Here is an 18,962-nt window from a genome sequence, read left to right on the forward strand (position 1 = left end):
TGTCAGCAGTTGTGCGGGTGTTCTCTTCCAACATACTTGAACTAAATGAATTTTTGTTTATTGCTACAGTGAAAGTATTGATCTTCTGTTGTTGTCATCCTTTTACTGTGGGATGACTTTTACTTCACATGTGTTCCCTGGTAGTTTTAGTAGGGTCAGTCACAGTCGTTTACAGTCAACAGCCTGTAGTACATGAATGGTGCATGCCAGACAGACGTGCAGAATTAGTGTGTTTGCATGACCGAGTGAAAAGGCAGCCTTTTAATGCACCATTTAATTATTCGATGTGGCTTCATGTAAAACCAGAAATATTTCCCAGTCTGCATCTTCATTCTCCTGTTGGAGAAGTGAATTAAAGAATAACTGGGGAGGAAAAGATCTGTAGCAGAAATAGCAGGAACTTAGCCTGTTTCACTCCATAGAAAAGTAACATCTGCCCAAAGGTGATGGACTCTATTATGGCATACTATTCTCTGATGCCTAGAGACAGAACAAGATGTAATGAGCACAAACTCAAGCACAGACAATTCAACTTAAACATAATAATAAAATACTGTGAGGTGGCTCAGCACTGGTGCAGGCTGGAGATACACAAGACATGACTGGACAGGACACCAAGCAGCCCTCACCCAGCTTTGAGCAGGAGCTTGAGCTGGACAGTGGCCAGAGCTCCCTTCCAACCTCAGTCAGTCTCCTGGTTGAGGAATACAATGCAGTTTCCTTCACAGTACTTTTGTAGGAACTCTGGTCCCAGTTTTTTCTGAGCTGGGATTTTTTATTATACCATAAAAAAAAAAAAAGTGCTTGCTGATGAAAAAAAATATTGGTTTTTTTTGGTTTTTTTATGATTAAGGTTGAACCTTTGACTGCAAGACTTAGTGGTAGGGTTTTTTTTTCATCTCACACTGCTATGACTGAGGATTAACAAATTCTAGAAGAAAGGAACTAATATTGTGTTACACTGAAGCAGCATTCAGATATTTTGAAAAACTGGACTAGAAAATAACTTTTTTCTTGTATAGCCGTAGGAAAAAGATGAGTAAGTTAAAATTCTTGTTTTCCAAATTGTGATATAGTGGATAGAAAATGTACATTCATGGATCTCATGTAAATTACATTTCTGACCTTCAAGAGCAGCTGTTGATAAAAGTTAAATGAACTTGCCAGCTTTAGGTGGTGTTCTGACTTTAAGGGGAATGAAATGCCATTTCAAGTCTTCTGTTTACATTAATTGCATGTAATTGTTCTTCCTTTTTATATTATTTTGCATTGTTAATTTCTGTGCGCATTCAGTTCTGTGTTTTTTCTCATTGTAATCCTTAAAATCATTGTCAACTAATTTTATTTTACATCATTTAGAAGCACATAGCTCATGGCCTGGTCCCTGCTGCTACCATAGCTCCTAAACCTGCAGTTCCCCGCACCCCTCCCCCTCGTAGTCCAAACCCTTCTCCAGAAAGGCCCAGGTATGTGTTGCTTTTTGGGTTTTTTTTTAAATTATTTTTTCTCTTTTTTTAAAATATTTTTTGTTGTTTCATCAGGTATTGTAGCATACTAGAAAAATCTGATTAGAATTGCATGTCTTTACAATGTTTACAAAACTTTTCATAAAAATAATATATTTTTAAGGGGGGGGGAGTTTCTCACTCTGAAGTTTTTTTCCCCACTCCTAAGCATGGTAAATATTCAGTAACTGTTGTGAACTGCTGTGAGTCAATTAAAGACAAATGGACTATTTAAAGTTAGTGGAATTTTTAATTTGGCTGCTACAGTAGAGTGTAGGACTGCAGCAGCACGAGTGCTGTGAGTCAGGAGATGTTAGCTCATTAGAAAAACATAAATTAAACCTTGCTACCATACCAGGGACTTAAAAAACTGGCATTTAACACCACTCTGGATTGGAAAAATGCAAATTATTTTTCTTTAAGTTGTAGTTTCTTACAGTTTTTATTCTATGTTTTTTCTGCTTTCTGGTAGTTTTCCATGGCCTTTCTAGTGTCTGTAACATTCCTACTTAATTCTAATTGATTTCTTCTTCCTTTTTGGCCTCAAGTTCTTGTCATTCATTTTACAGTTCTCAGCTTTTCACTGCTTTAATCTTAGTTACTACTTATTTTTCCTTTTCATCATACCCTTCTCTGTACTCCACAGCATCACACAAATAGGCACTTCTGTTTGCTTGTCCTGGTTTGCAGTGTGCCAACATTTATTAACATCACAGTCATCAGTAAAAGGTTTAGAGTAGGGAATAATGGAGACAAAATAGCAGGACATGGAAGACCTTTTCAACACAACACAAGGTAGTATTGTTATGGCTGAGGTGAATGCTAAATACTGTAAATTATTGATGTGAATTTTGGGAAAGTAACTCGGTATATTCCATGATTTTCATGCATGGGATTTGGGAAAACCAGTAGATACTGTACCTTACTCTTGGATAGCTGCATTGTTTTGTGCTTTACTTTGGGAGGTATAGTTTATAACCAATCCCACAGCATTCAGTGGTATTTATGCTTGTTAACTGTGAACATTTTGCTTTGATTAAACAGAGAAGCATTACTGTTTTGTGCTTTACTTTGGGAGGTATAGTATATAGTTTATAACCAATCCCACAGCATTCACTGGTATTTATGCTTGTTAACTGTGGACATTTTGCTTTGATTAAATAGTGAAGACATTTTGCAAAGGAAAAGTTATAAAATGTGGAGCCCAGAGCAAGCAGCAGTGTTGCTTCATTGCTTTATTCTGTTTCCTCCCAGGTCTGCTCTAGCAGCAGCAATCCTTGCAACAACACTAACGGGGCGCACTGTTGCTATTCCTCAGCCTCGGCAGAGATCCCTTTCTGAAAGTGATTCCACCTACTTGGAACAAGAATGTTTGGAGCCATATGCAACAGTCACAGAGCTTGGAATAGGGTAGTGTATGCTTTCTGGTTTGATACCTGAAATTGTGATGATAAATGATACCTTGGATTCTTTGAGTGATCAATTTTACCAAAGAGTGACAGCAAACTCCTGCTGTTACAGCTACTTACATTTTTCTTACCATACCATAAATTCAGTCTGAAGTGTCTAACTATCCTTATTCCATTTCTTGTAAAGTGGTGTCACAAATACAATCTTTAGAGAGGCAAGTTTTGATTGTACAACAATCATAACTAAAATCACATACTGTTTCTGTCAAATGATGATCAATTTTACAGAATGTGGTAAACTGAGGAATCACTTGAATTACATGTAAGGTATTTCCCTTGTGCTAAAATGATTATTTCAGACTGTCTTTTTGGTAGAATTAGGAACCTTCTATCTCTAATCTGGCATTTTAAGATAGAGAGGAAAAGGTAGTACCACTGTTAATTATCTATTTTAGAGTATACACATTGACACTGTCTTGGAGATGGTTTATTATCCCATACCATTTGGGGTTGTTGATCTGTTTGGTTTGGTTTGTGCCCAGGGTGGCTGCTGTCCCTGCTTCAGCCCCCGCCCTCCCTGGCTCTGGGGCTGTTGAGAAGAATGGAGCTGAGCTGGGGTGTCCAGAGGGAGTTTGGGGCAGGGTGAGAGGAATGGGCTCGTTCCACTGGACACACTGTCCAGGGATCCTGCTGTTTCTGTGGGTCTTGCCTGATTATTTTTGTAGTTGGTTTTTTTTTTGGTTGGTTTTTTTTGTGTTTTTGGGGGTTTTTTGGGGGGGTTTATGGGTTTTTCTGGGTTTTTTTTGGTTTTGTTTTGTTTGTTGGTTGGTTGGTTTTTGGTTTTTTTTTTGGTTTGGGTTTTTCTGTTTTGTTTTTTTGGTTAGTTTCTTTGGTTTCTTTTTGTTTGTTTCATTGTTGTTTGGGTTTTTTTTTTTTTTGGTTGGTTGGTTGTTTTGTTGTTGTTTTTTTTTAATTATTGTTATTTTTGCTTTGGCACTGTGACTGAGCTTGCCAGCTTAGCCTCTTTTGCTGCTCTGCTCTTGGGAAGCCCAGAGCCAGTGTGTGCCCACCAGGAGCTCTGCACAGCCCAAGCCCAGGCACCAGCCAGTGCTGCCCAGCACCCTCCACAGTGCCCTGGCTGCTGCTCCGGGGTTTTCCCTACACTGGAGCTGTTTTGCCCCTCCTTTGCAGGAGGTAAAAAGTTCAGCTACAGCTGCAGAGTCTCTGCTGCCTCTCGCTTGCTGTCCTGGGGGAGCTCGCCCTGCTGTTCGGGCTTGCTGCTCTGAGGTGTCCTGCTGCAGCCCCTTTCGCTATCCAGAGGGGCACCAGGACCAGGTGCCACTCTGAGTTTGTAATGGAGGCGCCTTCTCCATCCCTGTGTGCCAGCTGTGCCTGCCATTGTGTGACACAGCCAATGCCTTCTCCATCCCTGTGTGCCAGCTGTGCCCGCCATTGTGTGAGAGAGAGACACAGCCAGCCCCTTCTCCATCCCTTTGTGCCATCTGTGCCCGCCATTGTCTGTGTGAGAGAGAGACCCAGCCAGTGCCTTCTCCATCCCTGTGTGCTGGCTGTGCCCGCCATTGTGTGACACAGCCAACGCCTTCTCCATCCCTGTGTGCCAGCTGTGCCTGCCATTGTCTGTGTGAGAGAGAGAGACACAGCCAGTGCCTTCTCCATCCCTGTGTGCCTGTGCCCGCCATTGTCTGTGTGAGAGTGAGACACAGCCAGTGCCTTCTCCATCCCTGTGTGCCAGCTGTGCCCACCATTGTCTGTGTGACATGGCCAGCTCCTTCTCCATCCCTGTGTGCTGGCTGTGCCTGCCATTGTCTGTGTGACATGGCCAGCTCCTTCTCCATCCCTGTGTGCTGGCTGTGCCTGCCATTGTCTGTGTGACATGGCCAGCTCCTTCTCCATCCCTGTGTGCTGGCTGTGCCTGCCATTGTCTGTGTGACATGGCCAGCTCCTTCTCCATCCCTGTGTGCTGGCTGTGCCTGCCATTGTCTGTGTGACATGGCCAGCTCCTTCTCCATCCCTGTGTGCTGGCTGTGCCTGCCATTGTCTGTGTGACACAGCCAGCCCCTTCTCCATCCCTGTGTGCCGGCTGTGCCCGCCATTGTGCCAGCTGTGCCCGCCATTGTCCGGGTCAGAGACACTAATGGCCAGACTCGTGCCACAGCGCCCCCTGCAGCCTCGGAGGAATCATTGCACCTGCGTGGCCGGCCGGGAGCCAGCAGCGCCCCTGCTGGCTGCAGTTGTAACTGCACCGAGGGGGCGCTGCTGGCAGCCAAGGCTGACGTGGTGTTTCTGGGGGGGCTAAGGCTCCACAATTTCAATATTTAGCATTTATTTAATTTTTTTTCTGGTTCTTTGCTTTGCAGGCACCCTTATTTTTTTTTGTTAGTAACCAGTTTTTTTTCACTTTCACCCTTTGTTATCTATTTCTCTCATTGGCAGAAGAAAAGGGAGCTCTTATTGAAGCTCTTTCTCTTTAGAGGAAATTATCATTCCAGGGTGTTTTCTCCTGAAATTTGTTTTGAAAGCAAGACAACTACATACCTTGTTTCAGCTTTTGTTCTTTGTTCAGCTAACAAGGAATGAAAGGAAGCTTAGATGTCTCTGTGTCTCTTTGGACTTGTGTACATTGTAAGACCGATGGTTCTACTTTACTAGAGCTGGGTTATTTTGAAGAGAAAGCAGTGCTGAAACAGGCATTAAATTGCTTTTTGCAGATCTAACTGGAACCTTGATGGTTGTGACAGATCTCCTCTACAGTCCCTGGAAATAACAGGCAATTATGGTGAAGATGAGGACATGGACACATATCTTTCAGATGCTGATAAAGAGGCAGAGTCCAGCTGCCAGAGTAATGAGAAAAGGGAAGGAAGCTTTAGCACCAATGCTATTTATGCTGTTCCCTGCAAAACTAAAAAGGTAAGATTTTAAAATGCATTAGTTCCTTTACCATGTTTTAATATATGAATGCATGTTAATATTTCAGATGCTTTGTATTCTCTTCTTACTCTTCAGACATATATTCAATATTTATTTCACATCCTAATTTTTGTGATTCATTTACTCTCACATGAATTAGGTAGGGTTGTTGGTTGTCACAGAGTCTCTCTCTGGTTATTAGGAGCACACTGGTATTGTATATAATTATCATGCATAATTATATTGTATATAATAATGATGCATAGTCTTGTAAAATGTCCAATAATTTATATTGAGCTTATACTTATATAGTAGATGATTTGTTAAAAGCACTAGTAAATTTACTATTAAATGGTGAAAGCTTAGTTAATGGTTCAGTATTGTGCTAATGAGGACAGACATATAGAAATGGGAGGATTCAGAATCAAACAAAATAAATAATCTTTTCTTGAAGACAAGGGAATTTTTGTATGTTATAATATTTGATTGTCTTAACCAGCAATGAACTTAATACTCCTAAGGCACATTTAAGGTTAAATCAAAAATGAGACAAAAATTTAACAAACAGGAAGAAGTACCTGAGTAAGAAAAAGGCAAATAAAGATCTCTTAAAAAATGCCTCTTCAAAAAAACCCAGCACCAGTAAAGTATGGCCATCAGTCTTAGAATATACACCACAAATCCGAAAACGTGGAAGAATCCATAAAATACCCCAAGGTGCAGAGACAGTTGCTGGTAAGAGGAGGGAAGGGTGTCACTGTCACATTTTCTGAAAAATCCCTTTGCCAGGATTTCTTCTCCTGGGAAGCTGAGAAGCCTCAGTGAAAAATGAAAACCATAATGATCTAATTTGCTTCTCCTGTGTTTTGCTGCTTTAGAATGCAGTTTAGACATTATTTACCAACTGGTCATTGTTTGATTAGTTTCATGTGAATTGTTTTGACTTAATGACCAATCACAGTCCAGCTGTGTCAGAGCTCTGGAGAGAATAATGAGCTTTTCATTGGTATCTTGTTAAGCCTTCTGTCTGTGTCCTTTCTCTATTCTTTAGTATAACTTTAGTATGGTATTCTTTAATACAATATAGTATAATAACATAATAAATTAGCCTTCTAAAAAACATAGAGTCAAATTCATCATTTACTCCCTATGACAAGAAAGTACCACAGAAGGGGAAGAAAAAAAAAAAGGGGAGGAGAGTGAGCAGAATATGTGGAACAGTGGTGTGTGATCAGGGGGCAAACCAGCAAAGATAATGTTAATTGTGGTTCATTGATGGTTCATTCATCCCTCACAGAGGGATACAGTAGATAAATGGTTGATAATCAAGATCACATACACCACAGCAAACAAGGATACAGAGAATAATTTCATGGACTCTTGTAACCAAGGAAGGTGACAGAGAGTACTTGAACTAATCACTTCATACTTGCTAACCTCCTGCTGATCATTGTAAGGTTTAGATTTTATTTGCATAGAGCCCTAAACTACAGCAACACAAAAAAAACCACAAAAACCCCCCAAGAAAAGAAGAAACAAATCTTGTAATTTACTATCTTAAAATATTAGTGAACAATTCTGAATGTGAGTGGGATGTTACTAATATATATACTACTAATACACTAAATGTGTCCTGCAGGTATCAAGGTGTTTTAACAGTGACCTCATGATTTAGAGAGGTTTGTCTTCTTTTTACATAGGAAGAGTTTCCACCATCTCCTGTTCCTAATGCTGACAAGAAGGAGGTTTCTTCCCATGAAACTCAGTGTCAGGTGGTGGTGGATAAGTCAAGTGTACAAATAGAAGGTAAGTAAACTTACTTCAAGTCAAAATGCCTTGCCTTTTACTACCATTGGGGAAAAAATTAATAAAATAATACTATATTGTAATATTATACTCCTTCTTTAAAAGGGCAGTTAAAGAAATGCTACTGAATACTTAGGAGTTTCTAATACAGGCAACTAAAAACCTGCATAAAGAGGAAAGATTGGTTTATACTCACTGTGGAACAAACTGTCAGGCACTGTAAAATGAGGAGGTGGGGAGGAAGGTTTTGTGAACTCTTGCCTTGTAAAGTGCAGTCATTCTCTACTATGTTTTTGTTGATTTTTTTGTGCCAGAAGCAGTCAGGTTTGTAATCTGGAACTTTTTGGAGTGTCACTGTGTTAAAAAAAAAAAAAAAAAAGAAAAAAGTAGAAGCTGTAGAAACTAGCAATGTTAAAAAAAAAGCTAGAGATAGAGGAAAACAGTTTTAATCAGTTATTTTACTTGTCTGAAAAACAGTAGTCAAAACTTCTTGAGTTTTTAAATAATCAAATGGCATGATAGTAGTGTTGTTTATACCTTTTACAAAGTTGTATCATTATTGGTGTCAGGATATTTCTTCAAAATAGAGAAATTAACATGATAATCAGTGTCAGAATATCAACCTAAGCACTGAATTGTTAAGATTCACAAATAGTTTTTTTCAGTATGTTAGGGACATTTGTGTTGTTACTGGATCTGTCCTTAGGCTATATTCTTATAACAATGGAATATTGTGGAGAAAAATCAAAAAATAGAGCAAGACCAATCTACTGGTATAGCAGTTTTCTTGTATAATTATCTGGTCTGTTATTTTTAAATCAGGAAAAGGGAAATAAGAATTAGTTTTGGAGCTGAAAAATGCAGTTTCTACAGAGGATAATTGTAGCAATGATGAATGAAAAACACAGATTCCCCATAGCAGCTGCAAAGGAAGATTATTTATTGCAAAAAACTTTTTTATGCTGTATTTAGAGAATAAACTCTTCTCTGTTTCCATTCCCATGGAATAGAAAAAACATGCAGTGGCTGCCTGCCCCTGCAGGTGCTGCTGTTCTCATGTTCCTTTTCCCCATCCCCTTTTTGATCTCAGTGTCCATGTGCCCTGACCAGTCAGAACCCCAGTCATGAGCTGAGCACACCCTGCTTGTTTGGCTTGTTTTCTGTTTACACAACTTGGGTTTTAGGTTCTCTGACTTGGTTTTTGCTATCCCTTTAGCTGAGGCTTTCCCATGAGCTGAAGTGACAGAAATGAACAGAAGTGTGTCCTGTCAGGCCCTTATTCCATAAGATTTTTTTGTATCTCCCACAGATGGTAGCACTCTGTAGCTAGTGGATAGGAAAGAGAAAACACAACTGTCTTTGAATTTTATTTGTGTTGGATCCAACATGAATAAAAGTCAAAGACACAATTTCATTATTTCAGTAGCATCTATTTATTTCTCTTTTATAGAGAACAATATTGAGAAAGAATGGTTGCTTTGATAAAACCATTTGGGAAGAGAAGGCATTTAATTGAAAATATAGGATATATAAACTGTTTCTAATCCCTCTTGTTCATAGTAACTGCTGCAGGCCTTGCAAGCTGTCAGAATTACACTTGTTTGGTTCAGAGATGCAGTAGGATTCCAGTCCAGTAAAACCAGTGACAATATTTCATTTGTTCTTCAGTTAAATTCTAAACTTATCACAGAAGCCAACTTCATTTCTTCCATACTTGCACCTATCCAGTGTGAGGTAAAGTGGGGTCTCACCTCAGTGTCCTGCTCTACCATGAAACAGTTAGTGGAAAATTAATTCTCTAATCTGTGGTTTGGGAAGGACTTTCTTTCATTTATTTGCATTAATTATATGTGTGCATACATATCCCTATGAACCCTTAGAGCTTATGGACTTAAAATAATTTTTGTTCTAATTGACTGAAAGATCTGTTTTTCTTTTAACAGAAGACCAAAATCTGGGCTTGAATTTAAAGGTAAGACTTTTATAAAGGTTGATTTATGATGCATTTTGGAAAATAGCCTGTCATAAAAAGCTGATAGGTTTGCAGTCACTTAAAAGAAAACTAATATATTGCCACTGTGGAATCTTTTTCTTTTGGAATACAAGAATGGCTAATCCTTCATTTTGAAAAAATGCTACTGTATAGGTAAATGGGCCATAGAAAAGTTGTTGTTTGCTTTTTTTTTAATAGTATATTGTCTGTTACTCCTCATGTGAAAGAAAGAAACTTGGAATGAGAGCCAACATGCTATACCAAGAGATAGCTCATACTGTTAATTTTCAAAATCTGAGCCTGACTTTACTGCATTTTTGTATAGTTTTCTATTTGAGCTGATCTGACTGCTTTCATAAGCTTGAAAAAGAATACCCAAAATTTAGTTTCTCAGATCAACTTGCCAGTAGATTATTTATGAAAATGGTCAGTTCTTCCATTGTTATCAGAACTTCTTTTACAAGTTCTTAACCACATATCTTTTCCTTTGAAATTGTTCATTAGTTTTGTCTCATTAGTCATTGGTGTCACTCAGTGTCATCAATGTTAAATTAATGACAGCATATCCTTACAAAACTTCACTGCTGTTCCATAGAAACATGGAGAAAGTCTCTACATCACCTTCACCTCAACTAAATACATTAGCATAAATGACACTGTCATTCTTTCCCTTCTGAAAACGTACAAATAATTTCAATTTTTTTTTCCAGCAAAGCAAGAACAAAGTTCTTCAACTATGAAAAACACTTTATATTTTAATTTATTTGCTGATACCCAGTTAGGGACTGACATAATTGACTACTCTAAAGTCTTACTCTGTACAAACTTACAAATGGGAAGAATACCCTTCCTGTTTCATCAGGAACCTTTGTGTTTGTGACTTTTATGTCAGCTGTAAAAAAAATTGCTTTGAGAACTGTACATTTCTGACTACCAAAGATAATAGTGAGTTGCAGGTGTCCACAAGTGACTGATGGCAGTGATAATTGATAAAATGATGTCTAGATGAGTAGATGATAAGTTGTGTATTATCAGCAGTGAATCCAACATTCAATTTTGTTGATATAAAAGAAACTCCTTCAAAAACTTTATTTAAGTTCTTCAGCAGTGGTGCTGTTAAAGCAGATTATCTCATTTTTTATTTCTTTGCTAGGAGGAAAAATTAGTAGCTGTAAATCTGATACATGACAAACCTCCACCATCCCCAGGTACTTTCGATTTTTCAATCACTTTGCTAGATATTTTCACTTTATTAATATGCATGTGTATGTGAAAATCAGTTTTACTGATGCAACAACATATCCAGAGTTTTGCAGATCATCTAAAAGTTTACTTTTATAAGAATTGGTCAGTAACTTTTATTCAGTAACACTGAAGCTGTTCAGTGGGAAGGGATGTAAAGCTTTCATTGTATGGGTGATTAAAATTTGCAGGAATCAAGAATACTGACCAGTCCCTCAGGGCACAAACACTTTGCTCATTGCAGTGGGCATTGCACTTTCACCTCTCCAGTCACTGATATTAGAAGAGAGAGATCTGCTGACACTTTTACATTAAAGGAAGGAATGTTTTTAGTGTCTGAGAGAAAAGATGGGAACTGGCAGCCACTTCACAGCTCTCTTTCCACGTCCACTGTTTTTTGTTCTTCCTGCTCTTCTCTTGAGCCATGAGCTGATTTAAATCTTATAAAGGATCACTCATGTATAATGTTAATACTGGAAAAAATAGATTTTAATTTGCTGAAACTCCTATTCCAGTCTGGATACTGATTTAGATCTTAAAGTATCACGCAATATAATGTTAATTTTAGAAAAAATGGATTGTAATTTGCTGAAACTCCTATTCCAGTCTGGCTAGTATTTAAATACCTTGCTCTGTGGCATTACAGATGTGTCTGTTCGGGCTAGGCAAGTATGGGAAAATATAAGCAAGGAAAAATTCAGAGAACTAAAACAAGAAAATTGGTCTCTGAACAAGGCATACCAAGCTGTGGTCCAGCAATTTGAGGGAACAAAACAGCTCATAAAAGAACAGGAATTAAGGCTGAAGATACTAGAAGAAGAAAACAAAAGACTAAAAGAAGCTGCAGAGAACTCACATAGAGAAGGTGGGAGAAACATATAAGCTATTCTGTACTTATCTTGTTTCACTATTTCTAATTTTTACAACCTTTTCCTCTAGCAGTAGGTTTCAAGTCATTGATTTAGGCAAGTATACATGCAGAAGTAGTTTCCAAACAGTATTTTCTACATTTGTAGAAATTTTGTCAAGGAATAAGTACACGATAAGAAAAAAAATTACTTGTTGTTTGAAATATAATGAATTTTTTGTTAGTTGTTTTTCATGGGATTTTTCCATTTTTCTTTCTCTTTGAGAGAAATTCTTGGTTATTATTCTAGCTTATTTAACTTTTTTTCATTACAATTAACAAATTGTTGTGAACATTTCTTGAATTTTAATGGAACTTTCTTGTTGGATATTTGTTTTAATAGGGGAGCTAACAGAATTACTTTCTCTCAGACAACAAGCACAAGAGCTGGTAGATGAAAATGATGCTTTGAAAAGAGTGGTCCATCGTTTAAATGTAGAATTAAGTCGCTATCAAACTAAATTCAGGTCATTGTCCCAAGAAGAGGTGAGAATCTTGGTTATCAAGGCAGTTTCTACTGAAATGTCCCATTGTCTGTTATTTAATCTTTTGAGTTTTTATGACTGTTTTCTAAACCAGATTTGTCATAAAGTCTATAAATTGCTCTTTTTCTGAAATATAAAATAATTCAAAATAAGCCTTTATCATTAAGTCTAATATTAAGAATTCAGTATTGTTTTGTATCAGTAAGATCCTGAACTTTCAGTTTTACTGGGTGTGTGTTAACATATGCAACACATCTAATGAAAACATAATCTTGTTTGGGGTGATAATTGTGACTGCAGTGGACAGGGACTGGTGCTTAAAAATCAGGAAGTAATGTCAGTATTTTTTTAAATATCTATTCTAGAAGGCAAAGCTGAAAAGCTTACCCATGGAAGGGCCACAACCACCATGGCTGGTAAGTCAAATAATATTTGCACTTAACTGTTCATTCCTCTCTAAGTAAAGAAGGAGAATTTCTTTACTGGAATCAAAGTATTCAGCTATTACTTTGCTGAATTATCACATACTAATAGAATATTATAAACATTTCTTTTGTGGCAGAAAAATATGTATGGCAGAACTTTGTAATGAATGTGTGCAGTTCCAGCTGTACAGTAAGTTACAAACTGCACATAGTCACCAACTTTGAGCTGTTGAAAAGTGTTGTTATACTGAGAATCATAAATGCCATCTTCACTTAGAATTGGCTAGCATGTAGTTTGCTTCAAGGTCTGTTTCTTAATTGGTAATCTTAATTGTTAGTCTTAATTGGTAATCTTTTGCTGTTACTTTTTTTGTGATTATACTAAAAGAAAACAGAATATTTCTGATTGTAGTAATGGTCATGGATCCAGTAGTAGCCTATGAATTTCTGACAAGGAGAAGGAAATAGTCTGTGAAAGGGAATGCATTTGTAATATGTAAAAACATTTCTCCTTGAAATACTCAACAGATCTTATATTTTCCTTCCTCACTGTTACTGAGAACTGTACAGAGTGGGAAAGTTCTCCTGCTTTCTCTTTTTAGCCAAAATAGCCAATAATCACATATGAATGTATTTAGTCTTAAAGATGCAGATTTGAGAGTGTAAAAGTTCCCTTCCCACTTACTAATGAATCTGGGATAATTTTTTTTAGCAGTAGCATTCACTATAGTGTTTGAGTCTTGTTTTGTATTCACTTGCATCCATATTCTGCTGTGTTATATATAGTGATAAGTTAAAGCTGCTTTTTAGAAGAAAGATGCAGTGTGAGGTGTTTCTGCAGCATCATTCTGCATGTGATGCTCTGTGTGCTTGTATAAGTTCTGCAAGTCATACATGAAACCCCTTTAACAGCTTTCAAAACTAATAATCTAGAGCCAAAGTAAAAAATACAGATGACATGATAGCTTGTAATTAATATACATGTATTTATTTTTTAATTTTCTTTTAAGTTGGATATGAAGTATTTGTCACCTCTTCTGTTGGCGTATGAAGATAGAATAAGAGAAAAGGAAGATTTTATTCTTGAACATGAGGCAAGTTGCCATTTAGAAAAAAATATCCACTAAAGCAGAAATAAATGACTGAATTTTTTAAAGGGATTTGCCTGTGATGTTCTCTGCCTAAAATTAAAAGCTAGTTTGTTTTACTTTTCCATGCATGGTATTGTGCTGTCTCATCCTACTTGGTTTGCTTGTTTTTGTCAGCCTATTCACTTTTAGGAGCATGCACTACACTGACATATATAAGATGTGCTCTAAAAATGGAGCAAACCATTAACTAGTCAGTGGTAGAAAGAATTTAGTCCTAAATTCATAGTGGGAACTCAGTGCTCTTGCAGCTGCTTCTGGGTTTTGTGGTAGAAGAATCCTTACTTCTAGGTATTAAAAGATTGGGTACTCTTTTTGCTTTTTAGAAATATTTTTTGTCACTGAATCTTTGAAAAAATAGCTATTTGTTTCAGAGTACAACTTTCCTAGGTTTTGAAAGTAAAGGTATTTCCTTCCAAAAATTGAGCCATGAAATAAGCAGAAAACAGCAGGGGGTTTTTATATTCCTGTAAATTCACTGTGTTGTCTTACCATGTTCAAATCCATGTCACTCCTACTGAAAATGGATAGTATCAGCCAGTAATTTCCAGAATTCAGCTTTTTAAACCTATCTTCTGAGGGTCTGCAACTTGCAAAAATGTGGCACAAGATCAGTATTACTGTTAATCAAATATTACTAGATTAATGAAACCATTTAGAAATCAATATGCCCACCTGAATTAGAGATGAGTGAGTAGTGAGATAATATTCTATTATGACAAGAACTAGAAGGCACCTAAGCATGTGTACTTAAAAATTTTTTCTTGATGTAAAAATTAAAGAAAATAATTTCTTTAAATTATTGCTAAAAAAAAAAAAAAAAGAACTTTATATGAAATCCTTTGTCTTCCAGGAGGATATGAAGAATTTTAAAGCACGAGTTGAAGAGTTGGTGAAGGAGAATGAAGATTTGCATGGGCAATTAAATAACTTCATTGCTCCTACAGAATGGCAAGTTATATTCCTAGAAATTATTTTCAAAATTTAAAATTATTTTGCTTATTTAATGCAATTTTTTAAAATTACAGATCTTAAGGAAATTTTTTTGTCTGTAAACACTGCTTTTCTGAAGAATTAATAGCATTATGAGTGTCATGCTGGAACAATGCTGATCTGTAGTGCCTAGAAGAATTTTGGAGTAAAGATTAAATATGAATGTGGAGTTTTGCACTGGAAGCCCATGTAATTCTGTCCTAGATATTGCAGGTTACATACCTTTACAGTGTGCCAATGACATCAGTTTTTCACTAATACAAAAGAGCATTGGAATGTGGCATTAGAAGAATTTGATGTTTTTGAGAAGTGAGACAATGCAAATGAAATTAAGTGAGACAGTGCATAATGAAGTTAAGTAGTTGTTGGAGATTGGGATTTTTCCTTTTTTATTAATTTTTTGTCTCCCATTTGTTGCCCAAGAGATGGGAATGACTGATACTTAAAAGATGTGGTTGGAAGGAGGAGGAGGAGGAGGAAGAGTGCAGCTGACTGCAGTCTCTTAGCTGTGGGGCTTTCCCTTGGGAAATGCAGAGATCCCTGGAGACTTTGGCTGGGATTCAGCTCCTCACTCTCTTGGGATTGGGATGGGAGTGCACAGGGGTGCTTTTGGTGCCAGACCTGCTGCCCAGAGGATTTGCTGCCGCTGCAGAGTTTTCATCCTGCTCCGAGTGTACTGTGGGTGAGCTTCTGCTCACAAGGAGGTTGGAACAGGTTTGGGAGCAGCATCCACGATGAGTAAACATAAAAATTCTTCCTGCACCCATGGCACAGGTAGTGGTTGCATGCAGGGGCTCAGATGACAGCATGAGGAGGACTTTGGAAGAGACAGCATGCAGCATAATCTTAAATCTTTCTGCAGACCCACCCAGTGGCAAAGACCTACTTTCAATGAGACAGAAATACAGGTGTTAGTATCTGCATAGGTTTGGTTACCTCAGGTCCTGCTATTGCTTTCAATAAAGAGGTTCAAATATGATTTTGTAAGTTTACACTGTTGACAATCAATTTGTGTTTGTTCTTTGGACATAGCATCTGAGTTATATTCTATTTATATTTATCATTGCAGGCAGCTGCTGCAAACTCAGGCCAAGCTGGTCTTGGAAGAAAATGCAGTGTTGATGGAGCAACTCAAAATTCAACAAGCTAAAGCAAAAGAGAGTCACAGACAGCATGTTCAGGAAGGTAAAAGTGCTTGAGTTGCTACTCATCTGAACTATACTAAAGATGATACTGCAGGTTTTGATTTTTGTAGGGTTTTTGTTTGTTTTCTGTTGTCATTATTTGTTTTGGCAAGCTTGGCAGTGTTTTGGTTTTGGTTGGCTGGGGGTTTTTTTGCAACTTTATATATGCCTAAAAAGCATCCTTGAATGTAGGTAATGTTAATAGGAGATCAAGCTCTGGATGTCAACTGATACTTTAAAAATGTCATTATCACCTATTGACACTATAAAAAATACTCCATTTTGACTTCTTCTGAAAAAGTGAGAACTGTTAAACAGCAACACAGTCATTTGTATAATTGAAGAGCACTTCAAACTGAATCAGAATTTTTCATAGTAAAATGACATTTCAGTGAGCTTATAGCCTTGAAAAGAAGTACTCTTGAAGTTTCTGCACTATTCCAAAACAAGTTGCTTGAGACAGCAAAAAGTCAAGTCCAAGCTGTTAAAACACAAACTGACAAATGGTCTGTTACATAATGTTGTAAACAGCTAGGAATGAATGTAGTAATGGTTTTGTTGAAGTTTCACCCAGTGCTTGAATTAGTTCTGCTCTACACAATTGACTTTTTTCCCCTCCTTCCAAAAGCTTCCAAGTTGACCAAACAAATAGTAATCTTAGAAGATAAGAACAAGAGTCAAGAGGAAGAAATAACAGAGTACCAGAAGCAGCTAGAAGCTTTGTGTTCTACATGTGAAGAGCTGAAAGCCAAAGTGGACAGCAGAATAACAGCAGAGGAGCACTTGGCTGTGGTGAATGATTTAAAAAGGTATGGGTTGATAGATGGTGCACATACGGAGAAACGTTGGTGCAAGGCATGCACATGACACACAGCACTCTGCAGGGAGGAAACTTGTGCTGGTAATCCAGGAAGGTAACTAGCAAAGCACAAAGAAAGGGAAAGAAGTGTTTAGAAAATACTTACGTTTTTAGAGACATTTAAAATTGCAAAATCCCAGTTCTAGAAACATGGGTAGAAGTGTTTTTACCATAGAGTACCTACTGCTAATTGCAACATTTTAAATAGTAGAAGAGGAGGCATTAAAAATACCATTTTTGTGAAATCTATTTGCTTCTATCACTACTATATAAAAAACATTTTCATGCTTGTGTTCCCATCTTTGGAACATGTCTAAAGAATCCTGAAATTCTGAGCCAAAAGTTCTAAGTTTCTTTAATTGTTACAATATGGAAATTACATGAAACATCACAACTCAAAAGTGCTGCTGTGCAGGATAATCTGCAGAGTAATGTTTCTGTGAAGACATTCCATAGATTTGAATGCTCTCAAGCCTTTGGATAGTGCTGGTTACTGTTTCATGGTACAGTGCCATCCTGAGAAGTCCTCACACCTTGTATTTTGGTGTTGATAGTAATTTATTTGAAAAAAAAAAAAAAAGAGAAAGACAAAGGGATTACATCTGGACAGCATATTTTTATAATTGAAATCAAGTGCAGTCAGAAGGAATTACTTGAATAATTTGATATGAGATTGTAATACCTCTCTGTTGTCACCAGGGAACACTGAGCATTCTCAGTGGATCTTACTTCATAACTTCAACATAGGTATCTTCCTAGGACTTAGCATTTTAGTGATGTAGATCTGTACATGATACCTGTTCTACACTGTTGGGTTTTGCAGCTGTTTACAGCAGGAGCAGGAGAAAAAACTCTCTGAGGTGGAAGCAGTAATGGGAAAGATAGCATCACTGCAAACTGAAAACAAGAAACTGCTCTTGGAGAAAAATAACTTCATGGCTGACAAGAAGATCCTGGAAACTGAGATGCAGTTGACTCAAAAGACAAACAGGTCTTATCACAGTCTCATTTTCTTGTACAGAAACACTTTTATTTCTAAAAACAGAAATATCTGTAAAAATACTGTCTGACTTCCCATAATGTGTATTTTCTACCTACTGCAAAAAAAAAACCTGTTACCTAAGCATGTTTGTCATGTCTAGAGGCCTGGTTGTCAAGTTTTACCAACCTTTCATGCTCACTTTTCTGTGTCTGTGTGTAAATTAAGAATATACCTTTAATTTAGTAATTAGTAGTTAGCTATAGCAATTAATCATTAGGTGTACTTATCTGACAATAAGATGAGTTGACATACCCTATTTGCAGTTAGACAAGGATAAGACTTACACTATTTGAAGATCTTCTTATGCACCTGGTAGCTTAGAGAGGAGTTCACAGTATTTTAAAAAGACAGTATTATTGTTCTCTATCTTAAGAAATATGAGCTTGTAGCCATTGCACAAACTGTTCTTTTGAACCACTGTTATTGTTGTAATTCAGATAACATATTGTAAAGAAAAAGCAGCAGAAATTTTAACATGATACTATTGGCACTGCAAATATTCTGAGCCAGTGCATTTTTAGCAGTGTGTATGATTGTTTGAGACTTGTACATGTTGATTTGCACATGTGTGATACAAGTTTTTTAAGGCCATTACTAATTCCCAAACCAAAGATTTTCCCTTTTCTTTTACAGACGATTGAAGAAGAAAATTGGTCTTTTGCAACTGCAGCTGGAGGAAGCAATGGAAAAAGAAGTCGCAGCCCATCACTATCTAGCAAACCTTATTGGGCTGGTGGAGAAGACAGCTAAGGAACGTGATCATCTTGTGTTTTTGGTAATTACCTTTAAATAATTCATGTGATTTAATTGATATTTCACACAGTTATCATGCTCCTGGCACAAGTTATTAATAATCTGAATTTTCAAAGAATACAGCTGTAATTCCAGTTCAAGGATTTAGCTCTATTTAAGTAGACTTTAGAAAATAGGATAGGAGCAGTGAAAGATTTTTTTTCTAGAGGAGCAATTAAAAGCATCTACCCTTATTTCTGGAGGTAATATAATTAAGCCTTAAATCACATGAGCATTAGGG

The 18,962-nt window shown here is 37.2% G+C and overlaps 1 protein-coding gene across 1 annotated transcript in view; it reads left to right on the plus strand.

The window, feature by feature from the left end:
* CEP89 (centrosomal protein 89) overlaps nt 1-18,962 on the plus strand; it is a 35,778-nt gene that overhangs the window by 384 nt on the left and 16,432 nt on the right. The window contains exons 2-16 of the mRNA XM_066557714.1: nt 1,360-1,466; nt 2,760-2,915; nt 5,644-5,845; nt 7,546-7,651; nt 9,595-9,623; nt 10,798-10,852; nt 11,533-11,751; nt 12,137-12,279; nt 12,644-12,694; nt 13,714-13,797; nt 14,705-14,806; nt 15,918-16,029; nt 16,657-16,837; nt 17,711-17,878; nt 18,563-18,704. Of these exons, the coding sequence (XP_066413811.1) occupies nt 1,360-1,466; nt 2,760-2,915; nt 5,644-5,845; nt 7,546-7,651; nt 9,595-9,623; nt 10,798-10,852; nt 11,533-11,751; nt 12,137-12,279; nt 12,644-12,694; nt 13,714-13,797; nt 14,705-14,806; nt 15,918-16,029; nt 16,657-16,837; nt 17,711-17,878; nt 18,563-18,704 (1,857 nt within the window). The remainder of the gene's footprint in view (nt 1-1,359; nt 1,467-2,759; nt 2,916-5,643; nt 5,846-7,545; nt 7,652-9,594; nt 9,624-10,797; nt 10,853-11,532; nt 11,752-12,136; nt 12,280-12,643; nt 12,695-13,713; nt 13,798-14,704; nt 14,807-15,917; nt 16,030-16,656; nt 16,838-17,710; nt 17,879-18,562; nt 18,705-18,962) is intronic.

This window comes from Molothrus aeneus, chromosome 11 (assembly GCF_037042795.1).
Source record: "Molothrus aeneus isolate 106 chromosome 11, BPBGC_Maene_1.0, whole genome shotgun sequence".
NCBI lineage: Eukaryota > Metazoa > Chordata > Aves > Passeriformes > Icteridae > Molothrus > Molothrus aeneus.